This window comes from Arvicanthis niloticus, chromosome 2 (genome assembly GCF_011762505.2).
Source record: "Arvicanthis niloticus isolate mArvNil1 chromosome 2, mArvNil1.pat.X, whole genome shotgun sequence".
Classification (NCBI taxonomy): Eukaryota; Metazoa; Chordata; class Mammalia; order Rodentia; family Muridae; genus Arvicanthis; species Arvicanthis niloticus.
The window spans coordinates 61,189,884-61,213,500 of NC_047659.1; the positions used below are offsets into that span (position 1 = coordinate 61,189,884).

Here is a 23,617-nt window from a genome sequence, read left to right on the forward strand (position 1 = left end):
TGCTACTTAATGTAATAAATAGACCATGGCAAAAAGAAAAATTGTTTTCTCCTTGGCAGGAAAGGCAGGTATTATCTAACAATAAATAGGCACAAGGTACATAAAATGTCATTAAGAAAAAAATTATAATTCTGGAACTTAGAATGTGTATTATAATAAATGTATACTTCATTATACAAATATAGATTCTAACCTGAAACTACATGTTACCTCAGGCCAGTTGTTTTATGTAGCTTCAAAATAGCTACATGACATTTAAACCTATTAATATATAAGAGATTTTCTAATCATTGTATGAACACAAGTCTGCAGACAGCACAACTGAATGTGATTTTAAAACAATCTACAGGAACATAAGAAGTCTAATGGGAAGTATTATGCTGACTAAAAAGGAGAAATATGAATAAATCAACATAGATACTGGGAAAATCTCTTATCATAGGAATGCTACAAAGAGGAAAACAATTCCTCATATATATCCAGTTATTTCTCACATCCAAATAGCATACATACTGTTCTACATGCTTATGGTACATAGACATAAATACATGCTGTCACACTGGAAACATTCCTTTATTAATATTCTACAGTTTATCACTCTAATAAAGACGAACCAAGGAGCTGGGCAGTGGTGGTACACACCTTTAAACCCAGCACTTGGGAGGCAGAGGCAGGCAGATTTCTGAGTTCGAGGCCAGCCTGGTCTACAGAATGAGTTCCAAGACAGCTAGGGCTACACAGAGAAACCTTGTCTCTGAAAACAAAAAGCCAAGGAGAAGGCTAAACAGCTTGAAAGACATCTTGATATTGAATTCTATCCTCAGGACCGACATGGTAGAAGGAGTGAAATGATTCTTGCAGGTTGTCCTCCAGTCTTTACGATAAGACATGCATATGCGCCCCTCCTCCAGTCTGAGGCCTGCGGGTAAGTGCACCCAGGAGCCCCCCAGACACATTCTGGGGGATCCATAGAACCCATAGCCAGCGCTAGCACGCCCCGTCCGCCGCTCGCCCCTCCTGCAGTCTGAGGCCTGCGGGTAAGTGCACCCAGGAGCCCCCCCAGACACATTCTGGGGGATCCATAGAACTCATAGCCAGCGCTAGCACGCCCCGTCCGCCGCTCGCCCCTCCTGCAGTCTGAGGCCTGCGGGTAAGTGCACCCAGGAGCCCCCCAGACACATTCTGGGGGATCCATAGAACACATAGCCAGCGCTAGCATGCCCCTTCCACCGCTCTCCCCTCCTCCAGTCTGAGGCCTGCGGGTAAGTGCACCCAGGAGCCCCCCAGACACATTCTGGGGGATCCATAGAACCCATAGCCAGCGATAGCACGCCCCTTCCCCTGCTTGCCCCTCCTGCAGTCTGAGGCCTGTGGATAAGTGCACCCAGGAGTCCCCCAGACACATTCTGGGGGATCCATAGAACCCATAGCCAGCACTAGCACGCTCCTTCTGCTGCTCGCCCCCCCTCCGGTCTGAGGCCTGCAGGGTCTGAGTCCCAGACCAGACCTCTACCAGGTCTGCAGTTGTGTGGACCCCAGATTCCACCTGAGACATACTGGAAGGTCCGCTCAACCCAGAGCCACAGAGGAACAACTGAACTCAGAGTGTCAGACAACATACCCTGAGATATCCAAGAGGAGACACTGCACCCAGAACAGCAGACATCTAGCTGGACTGCTACCTTGGAGGCACCATATCCTGAGGCATTCTAGAGATACCACTGTAATCAGGGCAGCTGGAAAAAAACCACAAAGACATCTGGACTCCTAGAAGACCAAACAAAAGCGAGACAACTGGAAAGACAGGCTTCAATCAGAGACAGAAGTACAGGTAGCACTAGAATTAACCAGATGGCAAAAGGCAGGTGCAAGAACGTAAGCAACAGAAACCAAAGTTACATGGCATCATCAGAACCCAGTTCCCCCATCATAGCAAGCCCTGAACACCCCATCACACCAGAAAAGCAGGATTCAGAATTAAAATCACTTCTCATGATGATGATAGAGGACTTTAAGAAAGACATAAATAACACTCTCAAAGAACAGATAGAAACCCTTAGAGAGGAAACACAAAAATCCCTTAAGGAATTACAAGAAAATGCAACCAAACAGGAGAAGGAATTAAACAAAACCATGCAGGATCTAAAAACGGAAGTAGAAACAATAAAGAAATCACAAAGGGAGAACACCCTGGAGATAGAAAACTTAAAAAAAACGATCAGGAGTCATAGATACAAGTATTACCAACAGAATACAAGAGATGGAAGAGAGAATCTCATGTGCAGAAGATACCATGGAAAACATAGACACAACTGTCAAAGAAAATGCAAAATACAAAAAGCTACTAACCCAAAATATACAAGAAATCCAAGACACAATGAGAAGGCCAAACCTAAGGATAATAGGAATAGATGAGGGGGAAGACTCCCAACTTAAAGGACCAGTAAATATTCTCAACAAAATTATAGAGGAAAACTTCCCTAACCTAAAGAAAGAGATGTCCATAAATATACAAGAAGCCTACAGAACTCCAAATAGTTTAGACCAGAAAAGAAATACTTCCCGCCACATAATAGTCAAAACATCAAATGTACAAAACAAAGAAAAAATACTAAAAGCAGTAAGGGAAAAAGGCAAAGTAACATATAAAGGCAGACCTATAAGAATTACACCAGACTTCTCACCAGAGACCATAAAAGCCAGAAGATCCTGGACTGATATCATACAGACCCTAAAAGAACATAAATGTCAGCCCAGACTACTATACCCAGCAAAACTGTCAATCATTATTGATGGAGAAACCAAAATATTCCATGACAAATCCAAATTTACACAGTATCTCAACACAAACCCAGCACTTCAAAGGATAATTGGTGGAAAACTCCATCACAAGGAGGGAAACTACAACCTGGAAAAAGCAGGAAAGTAATCTTCCAAAAACCGTAAAAGAAGGTAGCTACACAAACATATCTCCACTGCCAATAACAAAAATAACAGGAAACAACACTCATTTTTCCTTAATATCTCTTAATATCAATGGACTCAATTCTCCAGTAAAAAGACATAGACTATCAGACTGGATACGTAAACAGGACCCAATATTTTGCTGCATTCAGGAAACGCACCTCTGTGGAAAGGACAGACACTACCTCAGAGTAAAAGGTTGGAAAACAATCTACCAAGCAAATGGTCCCAAGAAACAAGCTGGAGTAGCGATTCTAATATCAAATAAAATCAGTTTTCAACCAGAAGTAATCAAAAAAGATAAAGAAGGACACTTCATATTCATCAAAGGAAAAATGTACCAAGAGGAACTTGCAATTCTCAACATCTATGCCCCAAATGTAAGGGCACCCACATACATAAAAGACACTTTACTAAAACTTAAAGCATACATTGCACCCTACACAATAATAGTGGGAGATTTCAACACCCCACTCTCAGCTATGGACAGATCATGGAAACAGAAACTAAATCGAGACACAATGAAACTAACAGAAGTTATGAACCAATTGGACTGAACTGACATCTATAGAACATTTCACCCTAAAACAAAAGAATACACCTTCTTCTCAGCACCTCATGGTACCTTCTCGAAAATAGACCATATAATTGGTCACAAAACAGGCCTCAACAGATACAAAAAGATTGAAATAATCCCCAGCACCTTATCAGACCACCATGGATTAAGACTTGTCTTTGACATGGACAAAAACATCAGAAAACCGACATACACTTGGCAACTGAACAATGCTCTACTCAATGATAACTTGGTCAAGGAAGAAATTAAGAAAGAAATGAAAGACTTTTTAGATTTAAATGAAAATGAGGACACATCATATCAAAACATGTGGGACTCATTGAAAGCAGTACTAAGAGGAAAAATCATAGCTCTAAGTGCTCACAAAAAGAAAGTGGAAAGAGCATACATCAACAACTTGACAGCAAACCTGAAAGCATTAGAACAAAAAGAAGCTAGTATACCCAAGAGGAGTAGACGGCAGGAAATAGTCAAACTCAGGGCTGAAATCAACCAAGTCGAAACAAAAAGAACTATACAAAATATCAACAAAACCAGGAGCTGGTTCTTTGAGAAAATCAACAAGATAGACAAACCCTTAGCCAGACTAACCAAAGGGCGCAGAGACAGCATTCAAATTAATAAAATCAGAACTGAAAAGGGAGACATAACAACAGAAACAGAGGAAATTAAAAAAATTATCAGATCCTACTACAAAGGCCTATACTCAACAAAATTGGAAAATCTGGAGGAAATGGACAATTTTCTAGATAGATACCAGGTACCAAAGTTAAACAAGGAGCAGATAAACCACCTAAACAGTCCCATAACGCCTAAAGAAATAGACACAGTCATTAAAAATCTTCCCACCAAAAAATGTCCGGGGCCAGATGGTTTCAGTGCAGAATTCTTTCAGACCTTCAAGGAAGACCTAATACCAATCCTCTTCAAGTTATTCCATCGAATAGAAACAGAAGGAACACTACCCAATTCATTCTATGAAGCTACCATTACACTCATACCTAAACCACAGAAAGACCCAACAAAGAAAGAGAACTACAGACCAATCTCTCTTATGAATATTGATGCAAAAATACTCAATAAAATTCTCGCAAACCGAATCCAACAACACATCAAAACAATTATCCATCAAGATCAAGTAGGCTTTATCCCAGGAATGCAGGGATGGTTCAATATTCGGAAATCCACCAATGTAATCCACTACATAAATAAACTCAGAGAGAAAAACCACATGGTCATATCACTAGATGCTGAGAAAGCATTTGACAAAATTCAACATCCCTTCATGTTAAAAGTCTTGGAAAGATCAGGAATTCAAGGCCCATATCTAAACATAGTAAAAGCAATATACAGCAAGCCAGTAGCCAACATCAAACTAAATGGAGAGAAACTTGAAGCAATCCCACTAAGATCAGGGACTAGGCAAGGCTGCCCACTCTCACCTTACCTATTCAATATAGTACTGGAAGTCTTAGCTAGAGCAATTAGACAACAAAAGGAAGTCAAAGGGATACAGATAGGAAAGGAAGAAGTCAAAATTTCACTATTTGCAGATGACATGATAGTATACTTAAGTGAACCTAAAACTTCCACCAGAGAACTCCTAAACCTGATAAACCACTTTAGCAATGTGGCTGGATATAAAATCAACTCAAACAAATCAGTAGCCTTCCTCTACTCAAAGGATAAACAGGCAGAGAAAGAAATCAGGGAAATGACACCCTTCACAATAGCCACGAATAAAATAAATTATCTTGGAGTGAATCTAACAAAGCAAGTGAAAGATCTGTATGACAAGAACTTCAAGTCTCTCAAGAAAGAAATTGAAGAACATCTCAGAAGATGGAAAGATCTCCCATGCTCCTGGATTGGCAAGATTAATTTAGTAAAAATGGCTATCCTGCCAAAAGCAATCTACAGATTCAATGCAATACCCATCAAAATTCCAAATCAATTCTTCATAGAGATAGAAAGAGCAATTTACAAATTCATTTGGAATAACAAGAAACCTAGGATAGCGAGAACTATTCTCAACAATAAAAGAACCTCTGGGGGAATCACCATTCCGGACCTCAAACTGTACTACAGAGCAGTAGTGATAAAAACTGCTTGGTATTGGTACAGAGACAGAAAGGACGATCAATGGAACAGAATTGAAGACCCAGAAATGAACCCGCATACCTATGGTCACTTGATATTTGACAAGGGAGCTAAATTCATCCAGTGGAAAAAGGACAGCATTTTCAACAAGTGGTGCTGGCTCAACTGGAAGTCAACATGTAGAAGAATGCAAATTAATCCATTCTTATCTCCTTGCACAAAGCTCAACTCCAAGTGGATAAAGGACCTTCACATAAAGCCAGGTACACTGAAAATACTAGAAGAGAAGTTGGGGAAGACCCTCGAATACCTAGGCACAGGGGAAAAGTTCCTGAACAGAACACCAATGGCTTATGCTCTAAGATCAAGAATCGACAAATGGGACCTCATCAAATTGCAAAGCTTCTGTAAGGCAAAGGACACTGTCAACAAGACAAAATGGCAACCAACAGATTGGGAAAAGATCATTACCAATCCTACATCTGATAGGGGGCTAATATCTAATATTTACAAAGAACTCAAGAAATTAGACGCCAAACAACAAAATAACCCCATTAAAAAATGGGGTACAGAGCTAAACAAAGAATTCTCAACTGAGGAAACTCGAATGGCCAAGAAGCACCTTAAGAAATGCTCAACATCCTTAGTCATCAGGGAAATGCAAATCAAAACAACACTGAGATACCACCTCACACCAGTCAGAATGGCTAAGATCAAAAACTCAGGTGATAGTAGATGCTGGCGAGGATGTGAAGAAAGAGGAACACTCCTGCATTGTTGGTGGGGTTGCAAGCTGGTACAACCACTTTGGAAGTCAGTCTGGCGGTTCCTCAGAAAATTGGACATAGCACTACCTGAGGACCCAGCTATACCACTTCTGGGTATATACCCAGAAAATGCCTCAACAAATAACAAAGACATATGCTCCACTATGTTCATAGCAGCCCTATTTATAATAGCCAGAAGCTGGAAAGAACCCAGATGCCCTTCAACAGAGGAATGGATACAAAAAATGTGGTACATTTACACAATGGAATATTACTCAGCTATTAAAAATAATGAATTCGAGAAATTCTTAGGTAAATGGATGGTTCTAGAAAATATCATCCTGAGTGAGGTAACCCAATCACAAAAGAACACACATGGTATTTACTCACTGATAAGCGGAGATTAGCCCAAAAGTTTGAAACAACAAAGATTCAACTACCAGAAGACAGGAAGCTCATGAAGAAGAAAGAACAAGTGAGGATGCCTAGGTCTTTCTTAGAAGGAGTAACTAAATAACCAAGGGAGCAAATATGGAGACAAAGTGTGGGTCAGAATCATAAGGGGGGGTTGTAGGGAGACCATTGTGTCTGGGTATTCATTCCATAGGCAGTCACCAAAAATAGACGCTGATAGGGATGTCAGGATGGGAAAGCTGACAGCAGCCTGATAAGGCTGTCTCCTTAGAGGTCTCTCAGAGTCGGACATACCCAGAGACAGATACCCACAGCTATCCATTAATCTGATCAAAGTTCCCAATGGAGGAGTTAGAGAGTAAATTGAGGGAACCATGAACCATACGGGCTGGTGGCCCTGTGAGGAGAGCAAGAATACCAACCAGCCAGAGCTCCCCAGGGTCTAAACCACCAGCCCAGGTGCACATAGGGAGAGACACATGACTCCAGCTGTATATGTAGGGGAGGATGGCCCTGTTGGGCATAGGTGGGAGACAAGATCATTGGTACCCTGAAGGCTGAGCACTGAGGGGGGGGGGAATCTGAGGGTGGGGAGGGAGGCTGGGGGTAGGTGGGTAACACCTTCATAGAGGCAGGAGGAGGGGGGATGGGATAAGGGGTTCCTGGGTGGTGGGGGAAATATGGTAAGGGGATAAAATTTGAAATGTAAATATTATATCCAATAAAAGAGGGGAAAAATAGAAAAGCGGTTAGAACCAACATTCTTAATAAAATGTCAGCCCTCTTTAAAAAAAAAATCTATCTTGATACTAAAATTTGTTTTGAGAATTGTATATTGCAGAATGATCAGCCTTGGTGTATCTACTCAACAAGCAAGCTGGGCAGACCTGCTCAAACCTCTGAGGTCCGTGAATTCCATCTGGAGGCAGCGAAGACACAGCATCAGAGGATTGTCAACTTGCTCTCCCCCCCCCACTCCTCTTCTAATATCTCAACGCCCATAATCAGCTTGAAGAAGCTAATGATGAGTCAGCGCCCCTATTCCCTGGGCATGGGGTCTAAGGTGGTAAATGTTGGGCTGTCTCCCTAGGGAAAAGTAGTGGTTTTGTCGGAATAGAGAGGATTAGCTAGGGTTTATTGCATAGCCATAACCTATTAGTAGAAATCTGTATAATTAATATCAAGATGACGATATAAATTCTTAAATGGCACCAATTTACTTTGTTTACAAATTTTAAGGTTTTCATTGGCATGAGCTTCTTAGTGATATAAGAGTGAGATGAATATTGTTACTCTCATAGGCATTGTACCAGTATAACACACTTAGGAATACAAAGCTTAGACCCAGTCCTTCTTTAACTTTTTTAACTGATTTGGGATGGTCAGCCTGTGAGTTAAGGGACTATAGCAAATTCATGACTTGGAGTTTATTATAAGGGTGTTCTCTATGTTTTATTTAGAAATAGCTGAGTGGAGTTAACAGGCAACAGTCCAGATTACCTTACATGGATAGCTGGTTTTCAAAACATCAGAAATCCTTAGAATTGACATGACAAACATTTCAGTATTAATGTTCATTTTCATTAGAGACCTGTCTGCTCCGGACAGCTTCCTATGTTAAATTCTAAGAAGAAATTGAGCATCCTTGGAGTTACTCCAGTTGTGGTGAGACAGCCACTAGGCAAGAATTGCCACTTTCCTTCTACAGACAAATTACTGTCCAGAAAAGGACACACTTGCAGAATAGTCGACTGATTATATCTGCCTAGACAGAGTAATCAGCCCTTAATAATTCTGCAGCACTAAGGTCTGTCAGATGATCCTGGGCCAGAAGGCAGAAGAACAGATGCTCCAACGTTTTGAAGTAGAGCGAGTGTCCAGGTGTTCAGAGGTCTCTATAAATTGGCTAAGTTTTAGAAGCTATGCTTTGTGCTTCCCACAATTATAGTCAACTCAGTCATTCTGGATTTCTGATGGGGTTGAAAACTTATAGCTATTTACTTTGAGAGAAAAGATCTGAGTGTATGGTCATCAGCTGACATTCATCCTAAAGCCAAGGAAAAAGCCAGGTTCAGAACTAAGTGTTTTAGTTAGGATAGATGACAGAGGTGCTGGTTAGTCAACAAAAGGATGGACTGGGTATTAGGACTATCTTGTACCTCACTGGTACAAATAGGCATAATTATGCTCTAATTGTATTTTGAGAGAAAAGTTTCCTTTTAACAGGAAGGGAGATGTGTAGGAGGAGCTAAGGTGGGAGGAGTACTGAGAGGAAGAAAAGGAGTAAGAAGAGAAGAAGAAGGAGAGGAGAAGCTAGGTGATGAAAGAGAGATAGAGGGGGGAGACAGGGAAGCAGGTGTTCATGTATCTCCACCAGTCAAAGATAGTTTATATATCTAGGTTGGGTAGTGGGTTACACCTCTGATTGAACAATACCAAACTTATAAAGCCTATGATTAACATTTCTTAAAAAAATGTACAAATGCAAAATGAAAAGGGGGCATGGGATAGGGGTTTTCTAAGGGGGGGGGAATGGGGAAACGGGATGGTATCTGAAGTGTAAATGAAAGATCTAATAAAAAAAAAAAAGAAATGAAAAAAAAAAAAAAAAAAACACCGAGATCATTTAATAGTGTGCATTTGTGTCAAAGATTTTCTGAATCCAATGTTATTCTAATATGCTAAATGAAATTGTATATGAATGTTGTATATGTTGCTAATGTCAATATATAAAATTCAAAATACCTAAAGGTATACTTTGAAAACAATTTTAAAATATGGTATTTTTAAAACTGTTCAAACAATGTGTCTTTCTCATCCCAGCCTTTACCTTCTACAATGAAATATTAAAGTTTCTGCTTAAGGTAAAAAAAAAAAAAAAAAAAAAGACATGCATATGCATATACATATAAAAATAAAATTTAAAAGTCAAAGACATTTTTACAGATATATTTATAACATTTTAAAATGTAATAGTACAAAGGCTATCCCTTTTTGTCCATTATGTTAAAGCTTGTCTTTAACAACATCAACATGCTGGCAACCAAAGTACATCACTTGAAATTGAAAAGGGACCTCCAGACAGAGTTATTAATTTAACAGGCTGGCAAGCCAAGGACAGGTAAGATTCTGCACAGAGCCTTACCAACCTAAAACAGAAGTTAATTGCTTTTGATATGCATATTCCATGAAGGACAAGGAAGGCATTCTTGTCAGAATGACCTAAGACAGGCTCAGTTTTGTTAATGAAATAAAAGGGGGGGGAGAGAGGCAGAGAGCTTTTAGGGCTGCTTTGCAAGAATCTGACATGAGCCAAGGACAAGAAAGTGGGTTTCAGACAGGAATCTGACATTAGGCTAGAACAAAAAAAAAAAAAATAATAATTTCAGGCAGGAATCTAAATCTTAGGCTAGAACAAAGAACTAGGCTTCAGACACGAAAATGACTTTGGGCTAGGACAGGAAAGTTGGCTCAGATATTTTGGTCATCCTGATAAGCAAGCCCTTAAAAACAGTAATCACTGGAATGTTCAAGGAACATTTTTATTGACTTGCTTGTTCTTTGACTATTTGTGTTTATTGTCTTGCTTGTTGCTTAACTACTTGCACCTATTTTATTGCTATTCCCTCAACCTAGAACTGACCTGAATACTTGCATGTAATTAAAATGACATAAAAGCAAAAAGGAGGAGGGGGATGCAATAGGGAGTTTCTGGGGAGGGGAAATGGGGAAAGAAATGACATCTGAAATGTAAATAAATAAAATATCCAACAAAAAAGAAAAAAAGAAAAAAGAAAAGTAAAAAAGACACTGACACAAGACCACCAGAATAAAGTACATGAAAATAAAACCTGCAAAGATCACCTTGATAATTTCAATTTCATGAGTGTTTAAGAAGGTCAAGAATCATGAGGGGAGGCAGTCACAATAGAAATCACTGATGACATCATAGCCACAAAAGACAAAGTAAAAGTCATTATGGTAATTAGAAGAAAAATGTTCAATACAAATATAGGACTGCCAGCACCATGTGCAACACCAATTTTGATATGCTGACTATGTATAACAGAGACTTACAGATGTTCACAAATTGATCATAGGACACTGCAGACAGAATAAAAGGTTCACTGATTATATTTCCAAGTGTTGTACAAATTTGCAGTTCCACCAGCAATGGAAGAGTGTTCCCATTTCTGCACATCCTCTCCAGCATGTGCTGTTGCTTGAGTTTTGTTCTTAGCCATTCTTATTTATGTAAGATGGAGTCTCAGAGTAATTTTTATTTTCATTTCCCTGATGCCTAAGGATGCTGAACACTTCTTTAGGGGCTTCATAGCTATTACAGATTTCTCTTTTGAGAATTCTTTATTGAACTCTGTACTTCAATTTTTAAGTGGTTTATTTTGTTTGTTGGACTCTAACTTGAGTTACTTATATATTTTGGTTATTAACTCTTGGTCTGATATAGGATTCATTTCTCAGAAAACTGGAAAGAGTTCCACCTGATAATCCAGGTATACCACTCCTGGGCATATAACCAAAAGATATTCCACTATACTGTGAGAGCATGTGCTCTACTATGTTCATGCCAGCTTTTTTTTCTTTTCTTTTTTTTATTGGATATTTACTTTATTTACATTTCAAATGTTATCCCCTTTCCTGGTTTCACCCTGAAAACCTCTTACCCCATCCTCCCTCCCCCTGTTTCTATGAGGGTGTTTCCCCACCTGCCTACCCACTCCTGCCTCCCCACCCTAGCATTCCCCTACACTGGTGCATCCAGCCTTCACAAGACCAAGGGCCTCTTCCCATTGATGCCTGACAAGGCCATCCTCTGCTAAATATGTGGCTGAAGCCATGGTTCATATCAGCTTTATTAGTAAAAATTAGAAACTGGAAATAACCCAGATTTCCTTCAACTGAAAGATGGATATGTAAACTGTAATTCATTTAAAGAATGTGGTACCAGGAAATTAAAATTGACCATTACTAGGATAAGGAGTTGGTGAGCCATAAAAAGAAGAATAATAGAAAATAAATGCTCTGATCATGGAAATCTGAAAAGAAGTGATTTTTATGGTATGGTAAAGTGGTAAGTACTGGAGGTGGGAGAATGTTAATGGACAATAGCAGGATACAGTTGATCTGATAGGGTAAATGAAGAATGGAGGGCTCTTTAGAGAGAAGGGGTGGGAATAAATGCAGATAAAATAGGGAGGTGTGTAAAATAACAATGAAGGATTATAAATCCATAAGAAAACATACATTGATGATTTAATTAAGTAAAAACTTTATAGCACACATTCTCTTCTGACTTGATATTGTTCCCTCCAGGAGATAAAACCACATTACAAATCATAATATCTGATAAAAGAGGCCCTGGTTTGATGTGTGGGCCATGTTTACTTGTGATGCCTATGAATCTCAATGAACAGAATGCCTCAATAACTGCTACAGCCACATATTACCATACTTATCTATTTGATATAGTTATAACTGGGCATAAGTTTGCTCAATGATAAAGAAATCAAAACTGTTATCGAAAATAATTAATCATATTTATTACTTAACACTAATGAAGTTATGTTGTTAGAGGAAAATCCACTATTAATTTACTAAATTAGTAAATTCCTAACAACATCCTATAAACATCTGTCTTTATACCTCTATCAAATTTTAAATACATTTCTGTTTGAAACAGATGGAGCCATTAAAGAAGACTGTAATAAATCAAAGTTCAAATATTTGGAGCCTATTTCCAATGAATATGTTTACAAAACACTCCTGCATTTAAGACTTATGGAACATTGCCTAAGAGGCTTAGATTGATTGTAAGAGTCAGGAGATCAGGGCAGTTGTTCTGAGACTAAGTCTTCAAGTAATTTTAGAAAATATTTCCATAATGTTTTACCAACATGACAGGCTCAATGTTTGCTGAACAAGAATTGTTCCAATTAAAACTTCAAAGTGGACATAAAAAGCCCATCCGGCTTCAGCACTGAAAGAACTACAGGCAACTGAGTACTACTGGATGTAGGACCAATAGTTTTGGCCAGAGAAGAATACACTTATTCATCTGATATCATATAATTCTCTCTGAAAACATTAAAAAACAAGTAATAATGTAAGGCCTCAAGTGGCTATATCTATGAATAGTTATACACACACATATGTGTGTAACAACAATTAATGAACAAAAGAGTCCATAGATTCAAACAAAAGAAAAAAGCAGTAGATTGAGTGTTTGTCAGGAAAATAAGAAGAAAATGATTTAACTATACTATCTTAAAAAGCAAAAATAAAATAAATGAGCAACATAAAATTCTCTCATTCTGACTCTCTGATTCTCTCTGTTTCTCTCTCTGCATCTCTCTCTGTCTCTGTCTTTTTCTGTCTCTGTGTCTCTGTGTCTCTGTCTGTGTCTCTCTGTCTCTCTCTCTCTGTGTCTCTCTCTCTCTCTTTCTCTCTCTCTCTCTCCCCTGTTCTCTTAAGTTTTCTCTTTCCTGTCTATTCTTATTAGAGTGAGGCATTTTCTATCTCTGAATCATTCTATCAAAATTTTCTCTGAATGGTCACTTTGCCCATCTTCTCCTATGCACTCATGTTACCTTCATTAATCTGAATTAAAGATGTCTACTAAGGGTGTTTCTGTATTCCAAACAGAGGGATTAAAGGTGTGTCATTCCAGCCAAGTCTCACAGACCTAGAAGTTTTTGAAATGTGATCCCCTGTCAGAAGAGCCTTTTTGCCAAATTATAATTCCTCTAAAACTGTGGCCACTTTTAGTCTTGTCCAATGGATCCAATAAAATTATACATTCTGTCTCTCCTGGCTATGATACATAAAAAATTAACTTTCATTTTTCTAATTTGCAGGGCCTCTTGAGCTATTCATCAACTGGACTATTTTGGCTTTCTATAGGTTCATCCTGTTTTCAATTTTTTAAGTAGGTTCTGTTGAAGGAATGAGAAAAGTTTTCTGTATATGTGGCTCTCCTTACTATAGTCTTCATCTATCATGAGACACTCCTCTTTATGTCTGTGAGACTGATTATCATCTATGTTTTGATGTATGACATGATAGAGTCTTTATTTTACACCACTTTGCTCTCCATGCTGAAGATCATCCTTATCTACAGTCTGATGTAAAAGAGTACATGAAAAGGCTCCTGAAAATAAGTTGTTTTGTAAGTAAAGTATATATTTAAGTAAACATAAATAATAATACTGAATATATTTCTCTGTTGTCAAAATCTAGAAAACATGTGTTTCTTTCATACTACAATATATTATTTCTTGTTATGTCATTAAATAAAATGTTAATTAGTTTGTCCATGTTCTATTTTAATACATAAACTTCATGTCTCTTCTATCTTAATCAGTATTTCCAAAGACATATCCATTTATTTACTGTGCTGAATACATTTCCCTCCAAGATTGTGGAAAAGGAATTTTAGGAGACACTTTTCTTTCACTGATGTATTCAGCTCCAGATGGAAATCTGTGCTCACTAAAGATATTCTAATAAAATATTAGTCATTCTTCCTTTAAGAATTACATAACTCCAGGTACAGATCCTTCAGATTCACGTCTGACCTTTTCTATATTCTCTGTAACAACATCCTGGATATTTCTATTATGAACTTTTATTCCCTTGGGGAATAAAAGAAACTTCAAAGTCTCGCCAAGATGCAAAGTTTATGGGTAGGCAATGATTTATCCTAGAGAACTATAATATTGATATTTACTTATGGCAGATTTATTCAAAATACTTTTAAAGAACATTCTTTAGTAAAGGAATGACTTACTAATGACAATCATAGGTCTTCTTTTAAATAGTATTAAACTAAAGAGCACAGAGTGCCAGGATATACTTATGAGTATAACAAAATATCTGGTGAGTAAATTACTTAAAAACCATTAAGGTTTGATGTCAAGTTATGCTGTAAGAACACACAGCTATCTCTGCTCTTATTTTAGCAACCCAGAAGGCAAATGGAAAGAACAGGTATATGAACCTTTGAGCACTATAGCATTGTGTCAATGCTATACCTTAATGCACACTATTGAAAAATAATAATGAATGAAGCAAATATTATTCCCCTTTATGAATTATTTATGTTATCAATAAACCAACTACTATCATAAAGCATTTGAAATATATTTGATAGAAGTTTTAATTCAATGTTAAAATTAATTCAATGTTAAAATATTGGGTAGTGAGGTAGTATGAATAGTGACCCCTATAGGGTCATCTATTTGAACGCTTAGTCACTGGGAACTGGCACTATTTGAGAAGGATTGGGAGTTGTACCCTTGCTGAAGCAGATGCAGTGTGTTTGTAGAGGGTATGTCACTGGGGGTGGGCTTTGAAGTTTCAAAGATCAATGCATGCCCAGTGTCATTCATTTCCTGAGGTCTGATTCAAAGCTTGACTTAGAATTTTTAACTAATATCCCAGCACCATATGGACCTGTGTGTGCCTATGTGTCCTGAAATAATGATAACAGACTAAACCTTTGAAATTTTAAGTAAGCCCTGATGAATTCCCTTCTTTTCAAGAGTTATTGTCTTCATTGTGTCTCTTCATAGCAGTAGGATACTGACTATGACAGCTAGCAAAGGCAGAATTTATATATTTTTCAGCCTGAGAGAACAGTAAGATAAAGGTGTAAAGAAAAATAAGGACAAAATAAGAGATGAAAAGAAAGATAAAGAAAAGGAGGAAGAATGAGTCTGTACAGAGTAACAAAATTACCTTTGACTATTCCTAGAGTCTTTTAAATTAACAAGATTGAGAACTAGGAACCTTATAGAAATTACACTGAGGAATGTAAAATTTAATGAGGGAGGAGTAACATGGATGTGGTTTAATAGCCTATATGGAACTTTCAATCTAATTTAAATATAAGATAATAAAAAGTATTTTTTCTATAATGTTGATTTTTATAGATGGACAATTTGCAGAACAGTAACTTGTCATGGGTCTCTCACAGGTGTGAAAGTCTACAGGGCACAGTAACATGAATTGTATGTGACTTGGCTCTCAAAGACAACATATGAGAAATGAAGAAAAGGACTTAACTTTAACATGGCAGAAGAAAGCTGTCACACCATTGTAATATTGTTTAACCAGGTATAATTTGACATAATTTGATGTGCAAGAAAGAAAATTCTAGAGTTTGATGTGTAATGAAAACTATAGAATAAAATTTGACATTAGAATGAATAACAAAATAAAATGTTTTCAAACAAGTGTTCTGAAGCATATTTTTCAGATGTTTTCATTTAATTTTGCAATTATAAGCAGATCATCTATCACTTACCCTTTGTTCCCTCTAAACCTTACCATATTGTTGGGGGCTGACTTTTAGCAGAAAGCAGCTATCAGCTTTGCAGCCATCTTGAGCCATATACTCTGACATGAGGCTTGGATTACAATAGCCTACAACAGTTGAGCACACTCTGATAATCTTGGTTTAGATACCTTGGGTGTGTGAGATTAAAGGTGTGTGAGATTAAAGGTGTGTAACTTAAGAGTGTGACTTAGAAGTATAGAGATCAGATTTAGAGAGAAGACCTAAGGACATGATTAAAGGTGTGACCAAAAGTCATGGCTTAGAAGTGAGACATATAAAAGGCAGAGGCAGACGGGAGAGAATCAGACACTTCAGAGAGTACAACTTGGAGTACAACTTGGGGTAGAAATTAGGCATTAGGTAGCAGGCACTTGGTAGAAAACTTGGAAGAAGTAACTTGGAACTTGGAAGCACTAGGGACTAGGAACTAGGGACTTGGAACTTAGGACTTGGGACTTGGAGAGAAGAAGAGAGACTGAAGAATAAACGGGATTGAATCACACTCTGTCTGGTCTCCCGCCATTCTTCGAGTCTGTCCTCACTCTCTCTCTTGCTGAACCCTGACAAGCAGACCAGAGCAGAAGCTTGGGCCGGGATACAGTGGCCACCAAATGCGGGGCAGCCCGGCCTCAACATTTTGCTCCGGCCGGGCTGCGACACCATATTCTCATCCTTGCTATTTTTTATATTCAAGCTCTCTGTTTTCATTAATTATTGTTACACACAAAATTGTATATGTATTATATATACATATATGTATATGTACATATATATAATTTCTAAATACAAACTTCAAGTCTATTATATATATAGAAGACTATCCTTCTACTCTAAAATATGGATATTTGTATGATTATCATTTCTAATAGTCAAGGTAGACAATGTTCATCATTTTTTTAAAGTGAACCTAAGAAGTGTCTAAAGCATACAGACAATTAAATATGTATTTATAATCATTGTGTCCATAATAAATACTTTTTTCAAGTTTCAACATTAGCACATATGAGGAAAAGAGATCAATAAATTAACATGTTAGAAGGTGAGGTTAGAGAAAGTAAAAGAAAAATTGCTAACAATCCAAAATAAAAAAATCATTACAGGGTAGGTCAGAGTAAGCCATAAGCCATGAACATTAAAAACTGCACTAGTCAAGCCTCTTTAAATAAAAAAAAATCAGAAAAGATGTATGTGTCCACATATCTTTGTATTGTGCATATGTGTGTGTATGTGAGTATATACATGTATATACATGTTCATGTTAAGGAATATGCTAATGAAATGTTGGAGGCAGGAAAATGTAGCATCATTTTGAAAATTTATATTCATATATCATTTCCCATGCAATAAAAATATGTATCAACTAGGAAGAATTATTATGTTTAAGTAAAAGACATTTTTTTTCAAATTATTAAATTTGATGTGCTTTGATTTTTGGTTTGATCAAACAAAAACCATATTTTAATTTTAGATTTTTCAATTTATTTTTATTTGCATGCATCTGAGAGATGAATTTGAGATTACTATTTAGGTAATATTAAACATACTATTTTAGTGACTAGTATCTAATGATATTTTAGGGGACAATATGCGAATAATTGGAAAAGGCATAGATATTTTTACTTTTGCCAGATATTTACCAATATGTAGATATGGTTGGGAATAGAATGTAAATTAAAACAAACAAAACAACAATTATAACAACAACACAAACAAAAATAAACCAAAGAAAGAAAGAAAGAGAGAGAGAGACCAGAGAGAGAGAGACAGAGACAGAGAGAGACAGAGAGAGACTAAAATTGCCAACTCTATGAATTCAAATACTTGAAATTTCACTCTGTAGCAGAACTAATATTCTTGTATTTCACTGGACAACAATACCTGTATACTATCTCTTTCATCTCTCCTGCCATCATTTCTGATTCTAATTTTAATATCTTCTCTCTTCTATTGTTATTCTCAGGTGCATACATCTAAGTCTCATACCATATTGAAGCAGGATATTCTAAAACCAAGTAAGTAAACTATATTTAAAGATGCTGAATTCCAGCTGATTTATAGCATTTTTTCACATGGTTGTGAATTCAACATCACATAAATAGAATTAGAGATGGAACTATGACTTTATGAGTGGAATATACTTCCTATGTGAAATAACACATAGTTTAAACAAAACAGAATTGCTTCAGTGTAGTCATTGTCAGGACTTAGTTTATTTTCTTAAGATCATTCCTTTGTTATGTCTTTAAAAAATTGTGAGAAGTTTCTGTCTCAGTGAAGAACATGGATTCTCCCAGGGGCTTCACTGTGACCTTTAAGTGCTGGAGGATGTGGTTTGTTCACATGCATTATGAATCGACCATTACCTAACTGACCAAGCAGATCATTTTTGTAAGTAACAGTAGAGTTTTTCTTTATTTATAAGTTGTTTTAAAAGATACAATAAATTCCACGTTTGTGTAAATACTTAAATATGATATGAAACATCCTACTAAACAGAATTGTGTTGCAAACTGAAGCAATAAGTTACAAGAAGGAAAATGAAAAAGGATGAATAATTATTCACATATTTTGGTAGTAACTCTCAAGTTTGTTTTAACATTTTTGATGACAGAAGTTAGAGTAGAAAGTTAACTTTCAGTGAGTTTTTATGGATAGATTTTTTTCTGGTTCCATTTTCTTTAAATTTGATTTCTGACATAGTTATTAAAATCTTATTATAATCATTTTATTGATCATGTATTTAAAGTAATTTTAACCATTTATTTTTTCACTGTATAGGTTATTCAAATGCTGTATTTTTCTTTAATATTGCCAAATAGAAATTTTATCTTCTATTATTTTCATGAAGTTATATTTTCAGATATGGACAGTAGACAAAAAAGACATAGTATAGTCATGGATAATGTATGCTGTGGGCTGGCATAGAATTCAAATATTAAATGCTGCCTATCTATTAGATAATGATCTGGCAGGGCATATTGTACACCTATTTTAACCATATTTTTTACAACATAATATTACAATATTTATTTCACAAGTTATTATGAAACAAGCTATTATATCAAGATAAATGGTCACATTATTTATAACTTATTACTGTTGCTCCTTATATAAATACTTTTACTACAATTTTTAACTTCATTTTAATATTTCCAATATTATTACCATGGATTGGATTATGAGGATTGAGAAATTAATTTGTAACTTACATTTTTGATTGAGAATATTATAGTTCAAATACCTCATGCATAGAGTTTGAATTTATATTAAATAAAATTAGAATATTTGTAAAAATATTATCCAAAATTTCTACTATCTTTAAGTGTAACTGAAGAGAAATATTTATTTAACTTTAATCTTGAAAAAAATAGCAAACTTTGGTATTTTCTTTGTCATGTCTAAAGTTCTAACAGTGACCCATATAATGAATAAGAAAAGCTCATTAGAAATAAAATTTATATCAATTCAGAAACCATCTTCTTTTTTCCAATCCATGTCAAAACAATATTTACTAAAAGTTTTATTTGCCAAAGTATTAAGATAATTTAAGTAAACCAATATATATTATACTAACATATTCCAAGGCCAGAAAAATAGTTACAGAGATAGACTTCTTTTCTTATACAATAATGAAGAGAATCATTTTATTAAACTTCAAAAGAAGATGTTATGATATATGTGCATTTCCTGTTTGTGTTTCAATAATTGTTTAATGTATTATTTGAGCAGTAAGTTAACTTGCATTTAACATTCAGTTATATGAATAAAATTTCAGACTTATAGTTTATACATATATATCCTGCAAATTATTAAAATGTTTATTCAGGTAAACATATCTTAACAGATATATAAAATTCTCATTAGTTATCTGTGTTTATGTGGTACAAGGAGTCAACTGTGAGTTAATTAGAATTTTCTAAGCTCACACTGTCTGTCAATGAGGCATCTCAGAGAGTCTAACATCAGGATTTAGACTGAGTGCAATTCTTACTCCTTACAGTTGCTTTATTTCAGATCATAGAGTAGAAAATAAAATCATAGAATTGCAGGATGTGTGACATCCCTCTGGTAAATAGCTATCAAAATGAATTTTGTTATGTTTAATTAATAGACTATAAATAATTATGAAATGCCATTTACATATTAATTATTTTTACTGTGCTTACTTTTATTTGATTACATTTTTTTTGTCCTTGCCCTCTTCAGTAAACATATCTGAACATATTCCATTACAAATTTTGAAAGGTAATGAGAAGTGAGGCAAGAGAGATAACAGAAAATTATTAAATGTATTTTTAAGTCTATAAATTTATATTTTGCAGATTTGTGTAATTAATTGATAAGATTATTTTATAATCTAATTATTAAAATGATTATCGAATAAAACCATATATTAAAATATTTCAATATATTTTTACTATTTAAATTATTTATGTTTACACAAACTAAATTTGATTATGGTTTTATATTTTACTGTATAATTATCTATTAAGTGTTAAATATTTTTGTTCTGTAGGCACATATTTACAAACATATCTATATACTAATTTACATAGACTTTGAAGACCTTCTGGGACAATGTAATTACATAATTTCCTTCTTGTTTTAAAATCCTTTAAATCAATTTTTTTCTTTTATTGATTTTAATGATCAATTTAATTTAGCAAGTTTTACCATGCTTCATATCATTAATGCATATGTTTACATGACTGAATGACTCCTGTGCTCATATGTACAAACTTTTAGCATTTTGTAAACTTTTGGCCTCTGACATGGAGAAAACAAAATTCATTGTGCAGAAATCACCCCATGAGTATTTAAAAGGTTCAGTGAATTGTGTTTTGTTGAGATTTACAGTAGAGATACAAGTGACTTAAAACTATCTTCTTTTTTTAAAAAAAATAACTATAATTTTTCACATTAAAATTTACCAGTGGTGGAAGTATAGATTTCATGTTAAAATTCTGAAATATTAAGAAAGAGTGTTTCATGTATGTATGGCTAAAGGAGAATTCCTATACAAGTTTGTATTTTTTGCTATAACAATTTGAAAGTGAAGTGAATTCCACCTATATTCATGAGTCTTTGAAAATAGAAATTGGTGAACAAACAGATCCTGGACTATGGTAATATCAATGGAAATACTAAAATGGAAGGGGGAGGAAATTTTCATGGAACCTTACCCTAAACAGATCCTAGGTAATTAATGCATTGCTGGGAAGAAGGAGAATTAGCTTCTCCCAGGGATATGACTGTTAAAGGTTGTCTCATGCAGAGTGATTATCCCTGAAAACATATATAAACAAAAAAATGGCCCCAGAGGTTGTGTTTTTCTAATTGTGTATGGATTATTACACTTGTAAGAACAATAATAAATGAAAAATAGGCTATCAAGTTGTGAGTTTGTGTAGTGGCACATGGGAGAGATTTAAGGAAGGAAAGATAGAGGGGAAGATGATTCAATCTACACATACATACATACATACATACATACATACATACATTAAAATATTTTAAAAGAAAATGCAGAATAATGAAAATAAATTTTTAAGTATAATTTGAACAGAGTGATGGAAAATTATTTAAATAACAAGGCTACTTTAGATGCTGGATTTTTAACTTTATAAATACATCCAATAAGTAAGTGTAATTATTTTTTTATTTTACCTCATATAGTAAAATATCACCACTTTCATCATATTATTTATCATTGTTTATCCCATTACCTAGGTGGTCAGGTTGCTCTAAGAATCAAATATAAACACAGCTCTATAGGAACTTTCCTGGGAAATATATAAATCAAAGCCAAATGGAAAGGATCGCTTCAGCTGTGAATGTCCACAAGATTCCGTTAAAGAACATGACTGAAGCTACCATGTTTATACTGTTGGGCTTCACAGATGACTTTGAACTCCAAGTCTTCCTATTTTTACTATTTCTTGCTATTTATCTCTTTACTCTGATAGGAAACTTGGGACTGGTTGTTTTGGTCATTGGAGATTGTCAGCTACAAAACCCCATGTATTATTTCCTAAGTGTTTTGTCTTTCCTGGATGCCTGCTATTCTACAGTTGTTACACCCAAAATGTTGGTCAACTTTCTAAGTGAAAATAAATCCATTTCATTCCTTGCATGTGCAACCCAAATGCTTCTCTTTGTTACTTTAGGAACCACGGAATGCTTTCTGCTGGCTGCAATGGCATATGATCGATATGTTGCCATCTACAAACCACTTCTCTATGCAGTGACCATGTCACCCAGAGTATACCTGCCACTCATCATTGCTTCATATGCTGGTGGGGTTGTGCATGGTGCTATACATACGGTGGCCACTTTCCGTCTGTCCTTCTGTGGATCCAATGAAATTAGGCATGTCTTCTGTGACATCCCTGCATTGCTTGCTCTTTCTTGTTCTGATACACACACAAACGAACTTCTACTCTTGTACTTGGTGGGACTGATTGAAATTGTCACCATCTTGATTGTTCTGGTCTCCTATGGATTCATCCTCTTTGCCATTCTGAACATGCATTCTGCTGAGGGAAGGAAGAAAGTGTTCTCTACATGTGGCGCTCACCTCACTGGAGTTTCTATTTACCATGGTACAATCCTTTTCAGCTATATGAGGCCTAGTTCCAGCTATGCTTCAAATCATGACATGGTAGTGTCAATATTTTACACCATTGTGATACCCATGCTGAATCCTATCATCTACAGTTTGAGAAACAAAGATTGTAAAAGTAGCAATTAAGAAACTGTGGAGAAAATGTGATTTGTAATCAAAGTACAGTTGTAACAAAACAAAATGAAGTTGTTAATTCCAATTTACATGAAATATACATTGTTACAAATTACAAACATTTCATGCTTTAATTTGTAGTGTGTTATATGTTCATGATTATATTAAAAGCATCGATCTTATTTCTCATATAGCATTTTTAAATGATGAAAAATTTTCTCCTGTATATCAAATTACATTGAACCAATTTATAACTATTTTATGTCAAGTTGTTCTTAGGTATAAATATATGATTTTTATTTATTTCTATTAAGTAGAGACTGTTGACTCAAGAGCCTTTGATTAAATGATTGTCAAGTAACTTGTGCTAAACTGCTAACATGCATTATGTAACATATCTTCATTCAAGATTCCTTATGAAGAAATTCTCATAGAGTACTTTTTTCTCAGAAAATTTTCACAGAATGACATTCATTCAAGCTGAAACATGCAACTTGTGTCCTTGAATGTATCTTTGCATCTTTTTTTCTATTAAAAAATTATTTTCTTGGCACTCACATGAATTGATTAGATCCATCATAAACCTATTGCAATACAGTTATAATATTTGTTGATGATTCTTGTTACTGGTGCTCTTAAAATGGAATAAAAGCAACATAAAATATAAAAGTAAGAAATAAAATACACACACAGAAGCA

At 35.5% G+C, this 23,617-nt stretch overlaps 1 protein-coding gene across 1 annotated transcript; it reads left to right on the top strand.

Moving 5' to 3' along the window:
• The first annotated feature begins 18,518 nt into the window (after window positions 1-18,518).
• LOC117704252 (olfactory receptor 5T3-like) lies at window positions 18,519-23,476 on the top strand. Its single transcript, XM_076929018.1, has 2 exons — window positions 18,519-18,568; window positions 21,911-23,476. The coding sequence occupies exon 2, from the start codon at window positions 21,990-21,992 to the stop codon at window positions 22,929-22,931; it is 942 nt and encodes a 313-aa protein (XP_076785133.1). The 5' UTR covers window positions 18,519-18,568; window positions 21,911-21,989; the 3' UTR covers window positions 22,932-23,476.
• The last annotated feature ends 141 nt before the right edge of the window (window positions 23,477-23,617 follow it).

Coding starts and splice junctions, on each gene's coding strand:
- LOC117704252 (XM_076929018.1), top strand. CDS start 21,990: ATGGAAAGGATCGCTTCAGCTGTGAATGTCCACAAGATTCCGTTAAAG.